The sequence below is a fragment of the Pristis pectinata genome, chromosome 7 (genome assembly GCF_009764475.1).
Source record: "Pristis pectinata isolate sPriPec2 chromosome 7, sPriPec2.1.pri, whole genome shotgun sequence".
In the NCBI taxonomy this organism is placed as follows: Eukaryota; Metazoa; Chordata; class Chondrichthyes; order Rhinopristiformes; family Pristidae; genus Pristis; species Pristis pectinata.
Window position 1 is genome coordinate 25853436 of NC_067411.1, and position 15593 is coordinate 25869028.

The 15593-nt window shown below is 39.8% G+C and overlaps 1 protein-coding gene across 1 annotated transcript in view; it reads left to right on the plus strand.

The window, feature by feature from the left end:
• The window catches only part of gfm2 (GTP dependent ribosome recycling factor mitochondrial 2), a 44003-nt gene that overhangs the window by 3239 nt on the left and 25171 nt on the right, over positions 1-15593 (plus strand). Inside the window, exons 2-8 of the mRNA XM_052019328.1 lie at positions 4571-4669; positions 5018-5105; positions 6954-6999; positions 7558-7655; positions 9144-9269; positions 10968-11056; positions 12261-12349. Coding sequence (XP_051875288.1) covers positions 4610-4669; positions 5018-5105; positions 6954-6999; positions 7558-7655; positions 9144-9269; positions 10968-11056; positions 12261-12349 — 596 coding nt within the window. The 5' untranslated portion in view covers positions 4571-4609. The remainder of the gene's footprint in view (positions 1-4570; positions 4670-5017; positions 5106-6953; positions 7000-7557; positions 7656-9143; positions 9270-10967; positions 11057-12260; positions 12350-15593) is intronic.

The window sequence follows — 15593 nt, forward strand, 5'->3', positions numbered from 1 at the left end:
ATTACTTCACACTTTCTGGATTGAACTCCATTTGCCACTTCTCCGCCTAGCTCTGGATCCTGTCTATATCCCGTTGTAACCTATGACAACCTTCTACACTATCCACAACATCGCCAACCTTCATGTCATCTGCAGACTTACTAATCCATCCCTCCACTTCCTCATCCAAGTCATTTATAAAAATCACAAAGAACAGGGGTCCCAGAACAGATCCCTGCGGAACACCATTAGTCACTGACCTCCAGACAGAATACACTCCATCTACTACCAGCCTCTGCCTTCTGTGGGCAAGCCAATTCCGAATCCATGCTGCCAAGTTTCCATGGATCTCATGACTTTCTGGCTGAGCCTAACATGGGGAACCTTGTCAAATGCCTTACTAAAATCACATGCATCACATCCACCACTTTACTTTCATCAATTTGTCTTGTCATCTCCTTGACAAACTCAATTAGGCTTGTGAGGTACAACCTGCCCCTCACAAAGCCTTGCTAACTATCCCTAATAAGACTATGCTTCTCCAAATGCCCATAAATCCTGTCCCGAAGAATGACCACCACTGATTTAAGACTCAGTGCTCTATAATTCTGAGGATTATCCCTATTAACTTTCATGAACAAGGGAATAACATCTGCCATCCTCCAATCCTCTGATACTATGTCTGTGGCCAGGGAGGACGCAAAGATTATTGTCAACACCCCAGCAATCTCTTCCCTTGCTTCCTGTAGTAACCTGGGGTATATACCATCCGGCACTGGGACTTATCTATTCTAATGTTTTTTCAGCTCCAACACAACCTCTTTCTTAACCTCAACATGCTCCTGCACATTAGCCTGTTCTACGCTCACCTCACATTCATCAAAATCCCTCTCCCTGGTGAACACTGATGCAAAATATTCATTAAGGACCTCTCCTACCTCCTCTGCCTCCATGCACATGTTTCCCCTTTATCCCTGATCAGTCCTACCCTCACTCTAGTCATCCTCCTGTTCTTCACATATGTGTAGAACGCCTTGGGGTTTTCCTTAATACTACTTGCCAAGGCCTCGTGTCCCCTTCTAGCTCTCCTAAGTCCTTTATTAAGCTCCTTCCTGGCTATCTTAATTCTCAAGAGCCCTGCCCGATTTTTGCTTGCTAAACCTTGTATGTTTCCTCCTCCTTCTTGACTAAATGTTCCACCTCTCTTGTCAGCCATGTTCCTTCACCCGTACCATCCTTTCCCTGTCTCAGTGCAACAAATCTATCCAGAACTTGATGCAAGTGGTCCCTAAACAATCTCCACGTTTCTGCTGTGCATTTCCCTGAGAACATCTGTTCCCAATTTATGCTCCCAAGTTCTTGCCTAATACCATCGAAGTTAGCCCTCCCCCAATTAAATACTTTCCTGTATCATCCGCTCCTATCCTTATCTATGGCTATGCTAAAGGTCAGGGAGTTGTAGCACAGATTCCACTAATTTCTAGTGTGTCTTGATCGATTCAAAAACATCAAGTCCAACTTAAAAGGTTTATTGTAGGCATACATTCACAGGGTATAAATGCCATGAAAATTAGCTTTTTGCAGTAGTAGCACAGTCATTATAAACACAACAAATATAAGTTAATATAAATTTAAATTAACATCAATTATACATAACTTACACAATAAAATAAACATAATGACATTTGTGCAAGTTGAGAGAGAGAAAAAGAAATATAGACCAAGGTAGTGTTAGGGTTTTTCAGGTCAGTCAAGAACCTGATTGCAGTGGGGAAGAAGCTGTTGTTGAACCTTGAGGTGTGGGCTTTCAGGCTCCTGTACTTCCTGGCTGAGAAGAAGGCATGGCCCAGATGGTGGAGGGCCCTGATGATGGATGTTGTCTTTCTGAGACATCGCCTCTTGTAGATGCCCTTGACAGTGGGGAGAGCTGTACCTGTGATGGAACTAGCTGAGTCCACCACTCTCTGTAGCTTCTTGCATTCCTGTGCATTGTAGTTCTCATACCAGGCTGTGATGCAACAGTCAGAATGCTTTCCACTGTATATCTGTAGAGTTTTGTCAGAGTCCTTGATGACATTCCGAATCTCCTCAAACATCTGAGAAAGTAGAGACGCTGTTGCGCCTTCTTCATAGTTGCATCTATGTGCTGGGCCCAGGATAGGTCTTCCGAGATGTTGATAACCAGGAACTTGAAGTTGTTCACCTTTTCCGTCGCAGACCCTTCAGAGAGGACTGGTGCATGTTCGCCTGACTTCCTCTTCCTAAAGTCCACAATCAATTCCTTGGTTTTGCTGACATTGAGCTCAAGGCTGCTGTTACGACCACCACCTTAACTAGCTGACCTGTCTCACTCCTGCATGTTGCCTCGTTGCCATCTGTGATTCTTCCATTAACAGTGGTGTCATTGGTGAATTTGTAAGTGGCTTTGGACCTATGCTGAGCCACATAGTCATAGGTATAGAGAGAGTAGAGCTAAGTAGGCAGTCCTGAAGTCCACCTGTGTTGATGGTCAGTGAGAGAGCTAAGTAGGCAGTCCTGAAGTCCACCTGTGTTGATGGTCAGTGAGAGAGCTAAGTAGGCAGTCCTGAAGTCCACCTGTGTTGATGGTCAGTGAGAGGAGATGATGTTTCTAATCCGCAATGATTGTGGTCTCCCAGTGAGAAAGTCGAAGATCCAATTTGCAGAGGGAGGTACAGAGGCCCAGGTCTTGGAGCTTGATGATAGGTTTTGAGAGGGTGATAGGGTTGAACGCTGAGCTGTTAGTCAATGAACAACAGCCTGACATGCGTGTTCGGCTGTCCAGGTGGTCCAGAGCAGAGTGATACTGATAGCGACATAGTGAGGCTTACAGAATTTTAATTAGAAAGAATGTGATGCAAGCATTTATAAGGATTTCAAGGACAATTTCTCCTGGGGTTTGTTAAATACATGACCCCTGTAATCAAAATGATGAAGTAACCTCCTAATTCTATTGCATTGGTCGCATCAGGATTAGTAGGTGACATCTTCATTTTGGGGTTTCATGTAATCTGTACCAAAGGAACAGCAAAATTAATGGAAAAGCATGAAAACTCCATAGAGCCATAGAGCTATACAGCACAGAAACAGGCCCTTTGACCCAAATCATGTATGCTTACCAAGTTGCCTAACTGAACTGGTCTCATTTGCCTGCATTTGGCCCATATCCCTCTAAACCTTTCCTACTCATGTGCCTGTCCAACTGTTTTTTAAATGTCGTAATTGTACTGCAACTACCACATCCTATGGCAGCTCGTTCCATGCACGCACTACCCTCTATGTGAAAAAGATGCCCCTCAGGTCCCTTTCAAATCTTTCCCCTCTTCCATTAAACCTATGCCCTCTAGTTTTGGACTCCCCTACCCTGGGGAAAAGACTGTGGCTATTCACTTTATCCATGGTCCTCATGGTTTTATAAACCTTGATAGGGTCACCCCTCAGCCTCTTATGATCTAGGAAAAAAAAGCCACAACCTATCCAGTCTCTTCTTATAACCTAAACCCTCCAATCCTGTTAACATCCTTGCAATTTTTTTTTCACCTATTCCAGTCTAATAACATCCTACAATCCAGTGGTTTCATGGTTACAACAAACAATCTGCTGGAGGAGCCCAGTGGGTCGAGCAGCATCTGTGCTTGTCTTTTAAACATTGAGGGAGGAGTTAAATATAAGTAGAAGGGAAGGAGCAGGAATGCAATAATGATTGGAGGTCCGGTTTGATATTTTACAATTTGCCCCAGGTGCCTCAATGTACTGTTTTTCACTACAGCAGAATTTTAGTCCAATTCTAACCATAAATGGGGGGAAAACATCTGTTATAGTAAAGCTAAGATACAAATGTATCTAGCTGGCATAGAGGTAGAGAGGTGTCATCTTTGATTTAAATAAATGGTGACCTAATCCAGAATGAAACAAGTACTCTACTTAGGTCCTTCATGGCAAATTCTCGAAGCCTCCTTGAAGAAAAACATTCCCACCTTTGATCCATGGAAGTTCTTGAGCCAAGAATACTCAAGATGGCTGAAAAGCATCAGGGAAGATGCTGAGCAGTTTGAATTTCCATGGGCATACATGGGGATCAAACATGCAGAGAAAGGAGTATAAAATCATTTACTTTCTAATGTTGTACGTGCAGATCCTGACATCTCAAATCTTCCAGAGCTGCAGTGGAGCTAAATCATCCTCAGTCCTGAGAAATCGAGCACAAATAGAAAGATAGAATGAGTGCAAAATCACATTTGCCAAATTTGATACGAGGTATTTGTGGGTAATTGCATGGAATAGGGCTGTGAGTAGTTTGAGAAGATTGCCACTTTTTTGAGGTAACATTTGAGTTGCTCTATCAGAAGAAGTAGGTACCGGCACTTTCTTTGACATTCAAAAGAAATGGTAAGAAAGCCAGAAAGTATAAAAATAAATATTAATAAATTTTATGGTAGTCAAGTTGAAAGGTGGTTTCTTTGCAAAAGTTATTTGTTCTTCACCTGATTCTCCAGCACAGAATTCAATGTTCTAATGATGGAAGTCACTGTAGAATATACATTAGTTAATGAGTATTCTGTGCTTTATCTAGGTATCTCATACATGAAGATATTTACCAGTAACAAGGAGAATGAGGTGGTTTGTAATGGAATTGTCGTTATTTGGGATTCGTTCCAGAGGATGTCGTTCGGTAAAAGTTACCATTTTAAATTGATATAAAACCTTTTCTAACAATGTGTACGACAGCCTAGAATTATATGTAATTGTACTAAAGAAAAGAATCTATTCAGCTTGTCAGGTTTCTATAATGGTAGCTCTTCAACTGAAATTTCATATCTATGTTGATTTTTTTATTGTCCTTTTCTCATCCTTTGAAACCTTGCAATTCTTGTGTTAGAATTTAATGTTTGTATCGTAATATTTACAAATCTTATTCAGTTGAAAATGGTGCAGTGTAAGAGAATGGTCCAGTGATCACTATTGTGTTATAACATGCATTAAAAATAAATGCATTCTCTGATTGATTCTGTACTTTCAGTGTCTTCCATGCTGGTGGTTCAAGGTTGCACATAGCAGCAGAAGAAATATAAAAGGTATTTTCAACAGGAAGTATAGCACTCTCCCAGGTAAGTTTATGCACAGTTACCATAAAACAAAAAAGGCACAAATTTTGTTCTAATTTGAGTTAAAGATAAATTGGATGACAATTGTCCATCAGCTTCTTAATTTTTTTATTTCAAAATAAACTTTATTCATAAAAAATATATGAGATACAAAACAGTACTTGGCTTCTTTACATTCCTAGTGTCATCATGTTAATTCATTCTCCGTACAAAGCATCAATGTCGCTCACATGGCCACAATACACCCTTCAAGTGTTTGAGAGCAGTTACAAAGGACTCAGTCCTTCAGTGTCTAGTGTGGTAAGATCTTGGATTGCAGTCCTTACCCACAAAGCCTTTGCATTGGCTGCACCAAGCTTCAGTGCATCCGTTAGTATCTATTCCTGTAGGCTGGAATGTGCCAAGCAGCAGCATCCATTTCCAGACATCTCATTTTACTGGAAGGCCAACAATTTGGTCATTTTGTCCTTCCAAAGTCTCAACCAATCATATTTACGTTAAGGCTGTGTTGGCCTCATACTTACATCCTGGCATCCACTTTCAATTGATGTTGACCCTCCGTAAGAAATAGTTTTGGTTGCATCAAAAATAGGATATTTGTCCATTTACATATATATATCTGTTACATAAATGAAGTAGAATTTTATAGCACAATGTGAAATAAATAAGAGAAAGTATGGTACTAAAATTCAATTCTGAAAATTACATTATTTATAATGTCTGTGATGTATTTTCTTGGATAATTCTACCACTTTGCATTTAATTTAAAGCATAGGAAGATGTCCAATGCTCGTTCTTCCTAAAAGGTTGATCAGTTAAACTGAACTTTGCAATACTTGTCAAGAATATTTAAAGCTTTAATGCAGTAAACAATGTTATCTGAGGTTATCTAAGATTACAACTGTATCATCATCAACTGAGCCAGTCAACTGAGGAATGGCAGATGGAATTTAATTCAGATAAATGTCAGGTGTTGTATTTTGGCAAGACAAACCAGGGCAAGACTTGTACAGTAAATGGTAGGGCCCTGAGGAGTGTTGTAGAACAGACTTAGGGGTTCAGGTACATAGTTTCTTGAAAGTGGCGACACAGGTAGACAGGGTAGTGAAGAAGGCTTTTGGCATGCTCGCCTTTGTTGGTCAGAATATTGAGCACAGGAGTTGGGACGTCATGTTACAGCTGTACAAGACATTGGTAAGGCCGCGTTTGGAGTACTGTGTACAGTTCCAGTTGCCCTACTACAGGAAGGATGTCATTAAACTGGAAAGGGTGCACAAAAGATTTAAAAATATGTTACTGGTTCTGGAGGGCTTGGGATATAAGGAGAGGCTGGATAGGCTAGGGCTTTATTACTAGGAGGCTGAGGGTTGACCTTTTAGAAGTTTATAAAATCATGAGGAGCATAGATAAGGTGAATAGCCAAAGTCTTTTCCCCAGGGTAGGGGACTCCTAAACTAGAGGATATAGAGTCAAATTGAGAGTTGAAAGATTTAAAAGAGACCTGAGGGGCATTTTTTCACACAGAAGTTGGTAGGTATACTGATATATATATATATATATATATATATATATATATGCTGCCAGAGGAGGTGGTAGAGGTGAGTACAACTATGAGATTTAAAAGGCATTTGGACAGTTACGTGGCTATGAAAGGTTTAGAGGGATATAGGCCAAAAGCAGGCAAATGGGACAAGCTCAGTTAGGCAACTTGGTCGACATGTACGAGTTGGGCTGAAAGGCCTAGTATCATGCTGTATAGCTCTAGGACTTCTGTTTCTTAAGATGTGTTTAACATTGAGCATTGATCATATTAATTCAGAGAAATAAATTTTGGTTTCCACTACTTTGCAGGGGACATTAAGTCATTGCGCACCATTATTAATCCAGACATCTCTAAGTAAGTATGAATTCATTCCACAGTAAATATATAACAATTAAAATAAATGTCTCTAAAATTGACAGAAGATCTTACAGAGAAGAAACTGTTTTTAGAACAGGTCTTTAGCAATTTATTTATAGACACTCATTCTCCCTTAAACAATGGAATGAATCACAAAAAATCATGAAATGATACAAAGATGTGTGCAGTGAAATTCAATTAGCAATGCTGCTGTTTTCACCATGAAAAAAATAGCTGTTTTATCCTTGCCTGTCTGTCTGTTGGATTGGTTGCTTTGCCTTCTCAGTTCTCCAGATTGGAACTGCTAAAATTTATTTAGATATTGCTGTTGTAGCTGAGTAAACTTGTTGGTATTGTTATCTTATATTGCAATTTTGTTCACACTTATGGTGACTAGCTTGCAGATTTTCTACCATTCAGATTTACAGGAAAATTAAAACAGAATTTTTGCTATACTGACAAAGACTGTTTAGTAGAAGTTATCTTCATCTATGATACATAGGAATGAGTTTTGAAAAAGAGTATAATTTTTTCCTTTTTGATAAACATTAACAGAATAAGGAACATTGGAATCATGGCACATATCGATGCAGGAAAAACCACAACCACAGAGAGGATACTTTATTATGCAGGATACACCAGGACACTTGGGGGTGAGGATATGCTCTCTTGACAAAGACTTGTCACACTGTTTCAGTTGGTAACAAAATCTAATATTGAGAAATATATTGCAGATAAGTTGTGCATTGTGCCCTACATTACCAAAAACATTGAACCTGAAAATTTATGCCTTTCCTTATATTTTTTTTGTGTATCAGTGATTTATTCACACAGCCTAGTCATTTATTTAGTTGATAGTTGGTTCTGTTTATTGCTTTGGGTACTTTTTTTCTAAAAAAAAATCACCTAAAAATATTTAATAGACACAATATTCAGGTCATGCTTAAAGGAGCTGGAAGTGGCATGTGGGAAAACAAAATAATGCAGCTTAGGATCTGCAACATACTATTTAAAAGGGTGGACGAAGAAAATTCCGTAAAAGCTTTCAAAGCAGGATCGGATAAATACTTGATTGAGGAAAGTTTCCAGGGCTGGAGGGAAAGAGGAAGGGGACAATTTAGGAAGAGATGGCAGAAACAGAATGAGCTGATTGCTTTCACCATGGTAACGTTTATGGTTCTAATAGATCATAGACTGGTTGGATTGCATAAATCTGGCTGAATAGAATAGTTAGCTCTTGCTAAAAGTAATACTAAAGCTAGTATTAGTTGCAGCAACTAATTGCCCATGTTTAATTATCCTATTGAATATGCACAATATATTGAAGGTGAAAAGCACAATGATGCTGGAGGAACGCAGCAGGCCAGGCAACATCCGTGGAATAAAGCAGGCGGTCAACATTTCGGGTCCTGACCCGTTTTTCATCTAGATTCTAGCATCTGCAGTCCTTTGTTTCTCACGCGCAATATATTTTCCTGATTACTTTGATAATTGCTAATTATTTTGATTATCTTTTAGCATGATGTTGATTACAATGTGGGTTTTGTTTTTGTCATAACGTTGGTTCCTATTTGTATGGACTTATCCCTATCTCTCATTGTGGCTATCTTCCCTAATTCTACACTTCAATGTAAACACAGGAACTATCAAAAAATATTAAGAGCAGTAATTTTGATCTGTTTATTGTTCTGAATTGTTCCTGTGTTTCATCTGTCCTCTGTGTTCCCCTGCTGTAATGTTTTGTTTCTTTTGTGCTAATGAAGAACTGACGAAACTGGTAGTGCAAACACAGGAAAATATGCTACCACATCTTTTATCCCCGAATACATTTGGTGATAATTTTCAGCCGTAAGGGACCTCAACACAGTCAAACTATCTAATGCTTACATGAAGTAAACAGACGATGGGACTCTCTGATCTGGTGCTCAGTCTGTGTTAAAGTAGTTGATCATGACAGAGGTAGCATTAAATACGTTGGATTTGAATCTCTCATTTGGAGATTAGAAAAAAAATCATAGTTTTTTTGTCCAACTTGCTGTTTGGTAATATTTATGTACATCTTCTCTTCTATTAACTTTGGAGTAGTTAATATTTGCCCAATTAGCTTTGTGGCAGCATAGAATCTTTTATTTCTTTACCAGATGTTGATGACGGGGACACAGTGACCGATTTCCTGACACAGGAGCGTGAGCGTGGGATTACCATCCAATCAGCTGCTGTCACCTTTGACTGGAAAACCCATCGGATCAATTTGATAGATACACCAGGTAAGCAAAGCATCTGGGGACACTCAACATCATTTGACTGAGTCATTAGCTCCATTTAAAAGGAGGTGATTTGGAAACTATTTATATAAGTAAATGGGCATTACTTTTCCAAAACATTGCTAAATTGTCATTCAGAATATTTTCAAATGGCTAACTGTATTGGGTTGGTGCTTTTGGAATAACTTTGGGTCTAAACATTACCTACTTGATTCAAGCAGAATTTTTATCTGAGTGTTCAAATTCATTGTATCCAATCTCTTCCTGTTTGGAAGCATAGCAGTAAGCATAAAATCCAAATACAATCATATAATCAATCGTGCTGTGGACAAAAAGATGCAAGAAGCATTTCTAATTATTTTCTTTTTTTTCTGTTTAAAACACAATTAAATGGACTGCAGCCTTCAGCCACAAACTATTTACATCAGCACTTCTGATAAACCTTAGTACAGATCTATATTGACGGATAATTTATCAGTGATAGAAATTTATGAGTGGTTTGCCGATCTTCCATTGGAAAACATGATTGTTTATGCTATTTCTTTTTTGTTCCATCAACTGGTAGATTGAAAGAAACAATGAAATTTGCTGGCATCAAAATTTGCCCATACTGGTGTGCTTTGGAGAATTTTGTGAAATAATCTTTTTTAATTAGCTTACCTCTATTTAATTCACTTTCCATAAGAAGATGCTTATGACCTGTTTTTGTTCTGAGAAGGCATTGGAGAAAAGTGATAATTTAGTTCTAGGCATTTATGCAGTCAAGTCCTGAAGACAAAGATGCTTCTAAACTAGAACTGCAGCTTTGTCTAAGGTGGTTTTAAATAGGCATTACCATCAAGGGAAAGATTTCTTGGGATTTTATTTTGGGAAAGGAAGTGGCAAAAGTATAACTTTACTTTTGTCAAGGAAATAACAATATTAACATGTTGAGATTGATTTCATTTTAAAATCAATGTGTCCCTGAAGGACGCACTTCAACAGTAACCATTGTTTAAAAACAACCTCATTGTGAATACTTAGCATATTTTTTCATTACAGGTTATTGCAATATAAATGTAAGATTCACAGTTATATGACATGCTAGCTACTACAATTGTTAGATCTGAAGATGATTAAAATGTAGAGCAAAAAATGAGCTGATGGAGGAACTCAGTGGGTAAGGCAGCATCTGTAGAGGGAAATTGATAGTCAGTGTTTCAGGTTGAGACCCTTCATCTGGACTGAAAGAGTACAAGGGAGATCACCAGCATAAAGAGGTGAGGGGAAGGGGTGGCCAAGAGCTGGCAAATGATAGGTGGATCCAGGAGAGGAAGGGTTAACTGGCAGATGGAGTCAGGTGGGGGAGGGAAGTGTGGAGAAAGTGACAGAGGCTGGGAGGTGATTGGTGGAGGCAACAACGGGCTACAGATTATGGAATCTGATAAGAAAGAAAAATGATGTGTTGGATATGAAGGCTGGTGTGGTGAAAGGCAAGGACCAAAGGAACTCTATCCCTGTTTTTCCGAGGGGAGGCAGGGTGAGGGGAGAGTGTCTCCTGGATTTAACTGATCCTTAGAAAAAACATTATAACATCTATAATTGTGAGAGGTATTTCCCTTTTGAATTCCCTTTTCAATAAGCTACTTTCTTCAGTAAATTGTGCTCTAGGTAGCTAAAGTAAACTTTAGTGAAAGTTTAGTGGATCTTTTACTTTGTCAGGTCATGTGGATTTTACAATTGAAGTTGAACGTTCTTTACGTGTTCTTGATGGAGCAGTGGCAGTATTTGATGCTTCAGCTGGTGTAGAGGTGAGTGATATTTCCTTAAGGAGCAAATGTCATCAGAGTTTGTAGGGGTTGGCACACAAATGCAGTGCCGTTTGGTGCACCATGGAATAACTTTTAAATTCACCAAATTTTAGGCCATTGTCCCTTTGTAGACTCTGTTCTCCACACAGCTTACTTTCCTATCTAGCATTTTATCCTTGCCAAATTTGAGTATATGCTCTGTCATTTTATTTCAATTATTAAAATGGATTGCTAATTTTTCCTTGCAATCTCGCTAGTAACAGTTTCCCAATCAGGAACTGGCTTATTTATTCTTACTCTCTTTTCAGCCCTTTAACCTATCTTCACTTCAAACCAGTACAATGCCCATGACCACTAGTTGAACTACAAGCATTTCCATCAATGTTCTTTAAAACTTCCAGTTCTTTATCTTCATCTTTTCTGATTTTACTTTCTGTTCTTCTCAGCCAAGCTCATTCCTGTCTTTTGTCCTTGTGTCAGTATTTAAAAGAGCTAACATATATCCTTTATCAATTGTCTCCCCAAATTTAATTTCACCTTTGCTCACCATGTCATGTTATGGCCATTAGATCAAACTTCTATTTGGCCAATGAAAGCATGCTGTGGAAAATCACTTTTTTTTATTTGCTAGGGTTAGCTATTAAAATAGAAAGTACAAAATACTGTGTTATTGAATTGTAAAGTTTGTGTGTTTGATTATTTGAATACTGCAGATATTAAAACCGGCTGACAACTTCACCACAATGCAGTATCTTAGTCTCTACATTTTGTATTTATGAAGGGCTTAAAACGAAATTAAGTGAAAGTGGTACTTGCTCAGTTGCAGCCAAGAGGACCATTTCTACTGTGTATCAGAAAAGAAATAGATACCAAACATGTATCAAATCTTACAGACTGCTGTCTGTAAGGAGTTTGTACGTTCTCCCCGTGTCTGTGTGGGTTTCCTCTGGGTGCTCCGGTTTCCTCCCACTTTCCAAAGGCATATGGGTTAGGAAGTTGTGGGCATACTATGTTGGCGCCAGAAGCATGGCGACACTTGCGGGCTGCCCCCAGAACACTCTACGCAAAAGATGCATTTCACTGTGTGTTTCGATGTACATGTGACTAATAAAGATATCTTATCTTACAGGTGACTTGTTCATTAAATGTATTGGCATGAACACTTGTTCTTTTCCTTCACATAATGGTGCTGTTTATGTTTCAGGCACAAACCCTGACAGTATGGCGACAGGCAGACAAACATCATGTTCCTCGTATATGTTTCTTAAACAAGATGGATAAACCTAGAGCCAGGTAACATTTGAGCATCCACAGTAGGAAGTTAATGTGTAATCATGGCACAAAGTGCAGCCATTTGGCCCATTGAGTCTGCCAGCTCCTCGAAGATCAGTCCTATCAATCTCATTCCCCCACTCTTTCCCTGTAGCCCTGCAAATTATTCTCTTTCATGGGCATAGAATCCTCTCTTTTTGTGTTTATTTTCACAATCGACCTCATTTCTTGGGGGGGTGGGGGGGGGTGTAATAAGAATACTATCTTAGGAGACATAAGAGACTGCTGATGCTGGAATCTGAAGTGAAAGATAAACTGCTGGAAGAACTCAGTGGGTCAAGCAGCATCTGTGGAGGCAAAGCATGGTCAATGTTTTGGGTCAAGACCCTTCCTATTTTGGGTTTCAGCTTGACATCTAACACTTCCAGATAGCTTTATGACATACAGGATAATAAAATTGTCTACAATTTGTTGCAGCAGTGTGCCACAGCCAATTGTGACTGAACTAAGTTACTCAGAGACTAGCTGGTTAATATAAAAGGTCTTTATTCATCACAAACAGGCCTACTGGAGAATCTATTTCTTCTTTCCCCACAATCAACAGTACAGTGATGTTTTATATTTTTTAAACATATAGACAACAATAAACGATTAACTACAATTTCACTGGCTATAACATTATCATTTTGAATGTAGGTAGGTAACCTTTGCAGAATTGCATATTTACAATGGCAGCCCATCCCAACTGGCAGAATCCCTTTGAATATTCAAACACTGGTGCTGGTCTGAGAGCTTCTGACCGTAAACTCCAGACACCCAAAATATACCTCTTTTGTTACAGTGTTGAGGGATGCCTCCCTGAATATACAAATAGCCAGAATATTAAGTGACAAAACAGTCATGTCATGAACTGTGTATTAAGTGGCAGAGTTGTGCCTTTAACAATGTGTTAATAATGATCTGATCTAATCCTGATCTCATCATGAAGGTTTCAGCAAGCACCAAGTAACATGAACATTCATCTATTGTCTTCTCCTGCGTAGTTACAATGGTACAGAATCAGAATGTGCCACACCTGACATTGGTTTCGGTGGCCTTAAAGTGTCAATGGAAGTTAAATTGTAAATGTGTATTTCCTGAAGACTGGTTCTCATTTTAATTAATACCTGCTATCCATATATCCTCGGCCTCCTCCACTGCCAGGAGAATTCCAAGCGCAAACTGGAGGAACAGCACATCATTTTCCGTCTTGGAACCTTCCAGCCTAACGGCATGAATACTGAATTCTCCCACTTTAGGTAATTCCCCCCCCCCCCCCCCCCCCCCACCATGCTTCTTTTTTTCTACTCTCTTCTTACCTTTTACCCATCCCCCAGTGGATCTGCTCTCCCCTCCTCCCCCGCACCTGCCTATTACTATCTCTTACCTACGTCTACCTATCACCACCCTGTGCCCACCCCCCGCCTCCCCTCTTTTGTTCACCTATCACTGTTCTGCTTTTCCCTACAATATATTGGGGTTCCCCTTTTCCTGTCTTCAGTCCTGAAGAAGGGTCCTGACCTGAAACGTTGACCGCCTGCTTTTCTCCACAGATGCTGCCTGGCCTGCTGAGTTCCTCCAGCATCGTTGTGTTTTTCATCCATATAATTGCATAACTCCAGAATAATCTCTAACACAGTCTACTCTTAAAGCATAAGATGCGTAAGAAGTACCTAAGTGGATACATATTAAAACTAGCAAAGAACTGAGGAAAGTAGAGGAACAATTTCAGATAAGCAGCCACTCTGGCGTCATTTGTCACATTTAGAACATAAGAACATAAGAAAATTGGAGCAGGAGTAGACCACTCGACCCCTCAATCCTGCCAGTCATTCAATATAATCATGGCTGATCTGCCCCAGCCCTCATCTCCTCTTCTCTGCCAGTTCTCCATAGCCCTCAATTAGAGTCATAGAGTCATACAGCATGGAAACAGGCCCTGTGGCCCAACTCGTCCATGCCAACTGCATTGCCCAGTGAGCTAGTCCTATCTGCAACATTTGGCCCATAGCCCTCTAAACCCCTCCTATCCATGTACTTATCTAGATGGCTTTTAAATGTTGCTAATGTGCCTGCCTCAACCACTTATTTCTGACAGCTCATTCCAAATACGCATCACCCTTTGCGTGAAGAAGTTGCCTCTAATGTCCCTTTTAAATCTCTCGCCTCTGATCTTAAACCTATACCCTTCTGGTTTTAGCACCCCTTCCCCAGGGTAAAAGGCTATGTGCCATCACCCTGTCTATGCCCCTCATGATCTTCTATGCCTCTATCAGGTCACCCCTCAATCTCCTACATTCCAGGGAATAAAGTCCTAGTCTACGCAACCTCTCTTTGTAACTTATGCCACCATATCCAGGCAGTTCCTGGTAAATCTTTTCTGCAATCTTTCTATTTAATAACATCTTTCCTATCACAAGGCGATCAAAACTGTACAGAATACTCCATGTGCGGCCTCACCAACATCTTATATAACTGTAACGTAACTTCCCAACTCCTATACTCAATGCCCTGACGATGAAGGCCAGCATGCCAAACACCACCTTCACCAACCTATATACCTGTGACACTGCTTTCAGTGAACTCTGCACTTACAATCCTCAGTCCCTCTGTTCCATAACACTCCGCAGGGCCCTATCATTCACTGTATAAGTCCTACCCTGGTTTGATTTCCCAAAGTGCAATACCTCACATTTATCTGGATTGAAAGTCATTTGCCAGCCCACATACCTAGCTGATCAAAATCTCCCTTTACTTTTGCATAACCTATTACACTACAATACCACATATTTTAGTATCATCTGCAAACTTACTAACTACTCCTTGTATTGGTCTTGGTTTATCATTGTCACTTGTACCAAGGTACAGTGGAAAAACTTGTCTTGCATACTGACCGTACAGGTTAATTCATTACACAGTGCAGTTACCTTGAGTTAATACAGAGTGCATTGATGTAGTACAGGTAAAATCAATAACAGTATAGAGCAAAGTGTCACAGCTACATAGGAAGTGCAGGTAGACAATAAGGTGCAAAGTCACAACAAGGTAGATTGTGAGGTCAAGAGTCCATCTCATCATATAAGGGAACCATTCAATAATCTTATCACAGTGGGATAGAAGCTGTCCTTGAGCCTGGTGGTATGTGCCCTCAGGCTCCTGTATCTTCTGCCTGGTGGGAGAGGAGAGAATGACCCAGGTGGGTGGGGTCTTTGATTATGCTGACTGC